Raw genomic sequence first — 2,110 nt, 5'->3', positions numbered from 1 at the left:
ACATCCACCTGTCTCTGCCTCCCAGGTGCTGGGATTAAAGGCCTGCACCACCACCACCACCCGGCCTTAATAAGATAGTTTATAAGTCTACCATCTTCAAAGTGAACAACCATTGATAAAACACATCCACATCGTTAAATATTAATGTCAAATAAAAATACATGAGCTTTGTGAAATAAATAAATACATAAATAAATAGGACTCTCTTAAGAAACCATAGAATGTGTTAAGCCAGTGCTGTCAGAAGCCGGTGTTCACTGGCGCCACCAGGGCAATCTTCCTCCTTTCTCTGTCAATTGCGGATGCCCCTGCAGTGGGAAAAAGAGTCAATGTTACAAGCAGTCATCAAAAGCACTCTTCTCTTACCCCAGTCCTGAGACTCTAGGTGAGATTTCTTTTTTATTTATTTATTTATTATGTATACAATATTCCGTCTGTGTGTATGCCTGCAGAGATTTCTTCATGTCTCCCCCTGCCCCCAGAGCTCTGTACAGCTAAAACTTGGATTCTTATGGAGTCAACCACGTGACTTGAAAAAAAGCCAAACTACATCGCCACAGGTTAATTTCCACGTGTGACTTTACTCCTACCGCAACCCTGTGCTGTAGCTGCTATTAGCTCTCCTACTTGGCTAAAATTCCATAAATTATGTAACCTGCACACGAAGAACTAAGAATTTAGCCTTGCAACGCAGAGAAGTAACACTGCCAAAAGCTCCCTTCTTCCTCAAGAAGGCTCGGGAGCACACTTTGCCAAGGATCCCGTTTTCCAGGCCCTTAAGGGACTTTATAGAGCCACGGGCCCCTTCATCTTTTAGGAACACACACAAGCCACCATCCGTTTGCTTGGGGGTTTTGAGTGTGGTGACAGTCGAGTGGACAGGTTCTCTAGTGCCAAAGCCAATTAATGATCTCAAGTTAAGCTTAACTATGAAAGTAATGACCATAACTTTCTGATCTTCTGGTCAACACAGACTTTCCCTGATGTAATTAATGCTCAGCAGCGAGATGCCAGTACTCTGACCCATGCCTCCCTCACAAGTACAAACACAAGTCACAACTCACGTCTTGAGCATCTTCTGGACGATCTTCTGAACCATGGGGGCTTCGGGGTTAAGGCAAACTTCGCGACCATCCTTGAGAGTGGCTCTGCAGAGAGAAGGATGGACCCACGTGAGGTTGGAAGTTTATGGATATGGGGGCAGCAGGAGGGTTTGGGTGACTCTGGAAGTGGCAGAAGCTGCGCTGATAGACACTCACATAACTTCGGTCTGGGTGCAGTGGGGTCCTGGGGGCGTCACCTTCAAGCTCTGGATGTTCTTTAGGTGAACTCCCGCCACGGTCTGCAGGCACTGACAGCGCAGCTCATTGGCGACGGGTGCCCCTGTGGGAGAAGACACTGTGTCAGCGGAACTGTCGGCAGCTGAGCCCAGCAGAGGCTCCTCCAGGGAGGAACAGCAGTGGCGGGTCCTACCTGTGACCTGGTGCCTGGTGGCCAGTAGCAGTAGCAGCAATAGCAGAGAGGCACGGAGCAGTGGACGGGTGGCTGGGGCCATGGCGCTGAGCAGGAGTGTGGCTGGAGTCTGGAGTGCAGTAGCTGGCTGGAGGCTCTGAAGCTCAGTCTGGGGTTCTGGGGCTCCGCGAGCCCCTTTTATGCATGGTGTCTGGAAAAGACCGCGTCCCGGGCCAGGGAAATTCCCGGAGCTCCGGGGTGTTTCCCCACAACCGGAAAGGACGTCGCTCCGCCCCTTGCTCCACTCCCAAGGATTGGACTCTGGGATTTTTGCTTTTTTGTCCCAAAGTCCCAAAGGGAAGGGAGTGACGTGCTTCGCTGGAGAGTGACGGGCTCTCGGGGAACGGTGGGATTCCAGGGACTCAGCTCGCAGGGAGTGGTAGGTCACACCCGCTATGAGCACGTGAGGGCTGCTTTGCTTAGGACTCCAGTTATGACTAGAGCGGTTTGGTTGGATGGCAACTTTCCCTGTCTTTTGAGTTTTGCAGATTGCATTCATGTCTGAGATGAACACACGCTTTAAAAATATACCTATGGTCTCTTATTCCGTGTGAGGACGTTTGCTTTTTCTTGCTACTTTTGTGATATTAAATAAGTC

At 49.9% G+C, this 2,110-nt stretch overlaps 1 protein-coding gene across 1 annotated transcript; it reads right to left on the bottom strand.

Annotated features, from left to right (window-relative positions):
* Positions 1-218: 218 nt before the first annotated feature.
* On the bottom strand, positions 219-1,558 carry LOC102001103 (growth-regulated alpha protein). The gene is made up of 4 exons (XM_013350878.2): positions 1,474-1,558; positions 1,260-1,383; positions 1,065-1,148; positions 219-308 (listed from the first exon to the last, which is right to left on the bottom strand). Exons 1-4 carry the CDS (start codon positions 1,553-1,555, stop codon positions 293-295), a joined length of 306 nt encoding a protein of 101 aa, XP_013206332.2. The 5' UTR covers positions 1,556-1,558; the 3' UTR covers positions 219-292.
* Between the last annotated feature and the right edge of the window lie 552 nt (positions 1,559-2,110).

Source organism: Microtus ochrogaster, linkage group LG1 (assembly GCF_000317375.1).
Source record: "Microtus ochrogaster isolate Prairie Vole_2 linkage group LG1, MicOch1.0, whole genome shotgun sequence".
Classification (NCBI taxonomy): Eukaryota; Metazoa; Chordata; class Mammalia; order Rodentia; family Cricetidae; genus Microtus; species Microtus ochrogaster.
Note: the sequence above shows the minus strand (reverse complement) of the source record. Positions and strands in the feature narration are given on the sequence as shown.

Excerpts from the sequence above, each read along its gene's own strand:
- LOC102001103 (XM_013350878.2), bottom strand. The coding sequence starts at position 1,555 with ATGGCCCCAGCCACCCGTCCACTGCTCCGTGCCTCTCTGCTATTGCTG. Across the intron at positions 1,384-1,473 it reads CACCAGGCACCAGGTCACAG|GGGCACCCGTCGCCAATGAG; the intron begins GTAGGACCCGCC and ends CTTCTCCCACAG. Across the intron at positions 1,149-1,259 it reads TGCACCCAGACCGAAGTTAT|AGCCACTCTCAAGGATGGTC; the intron begins GTGAGTGTCTAT and ends TTCTCTCTGCAG.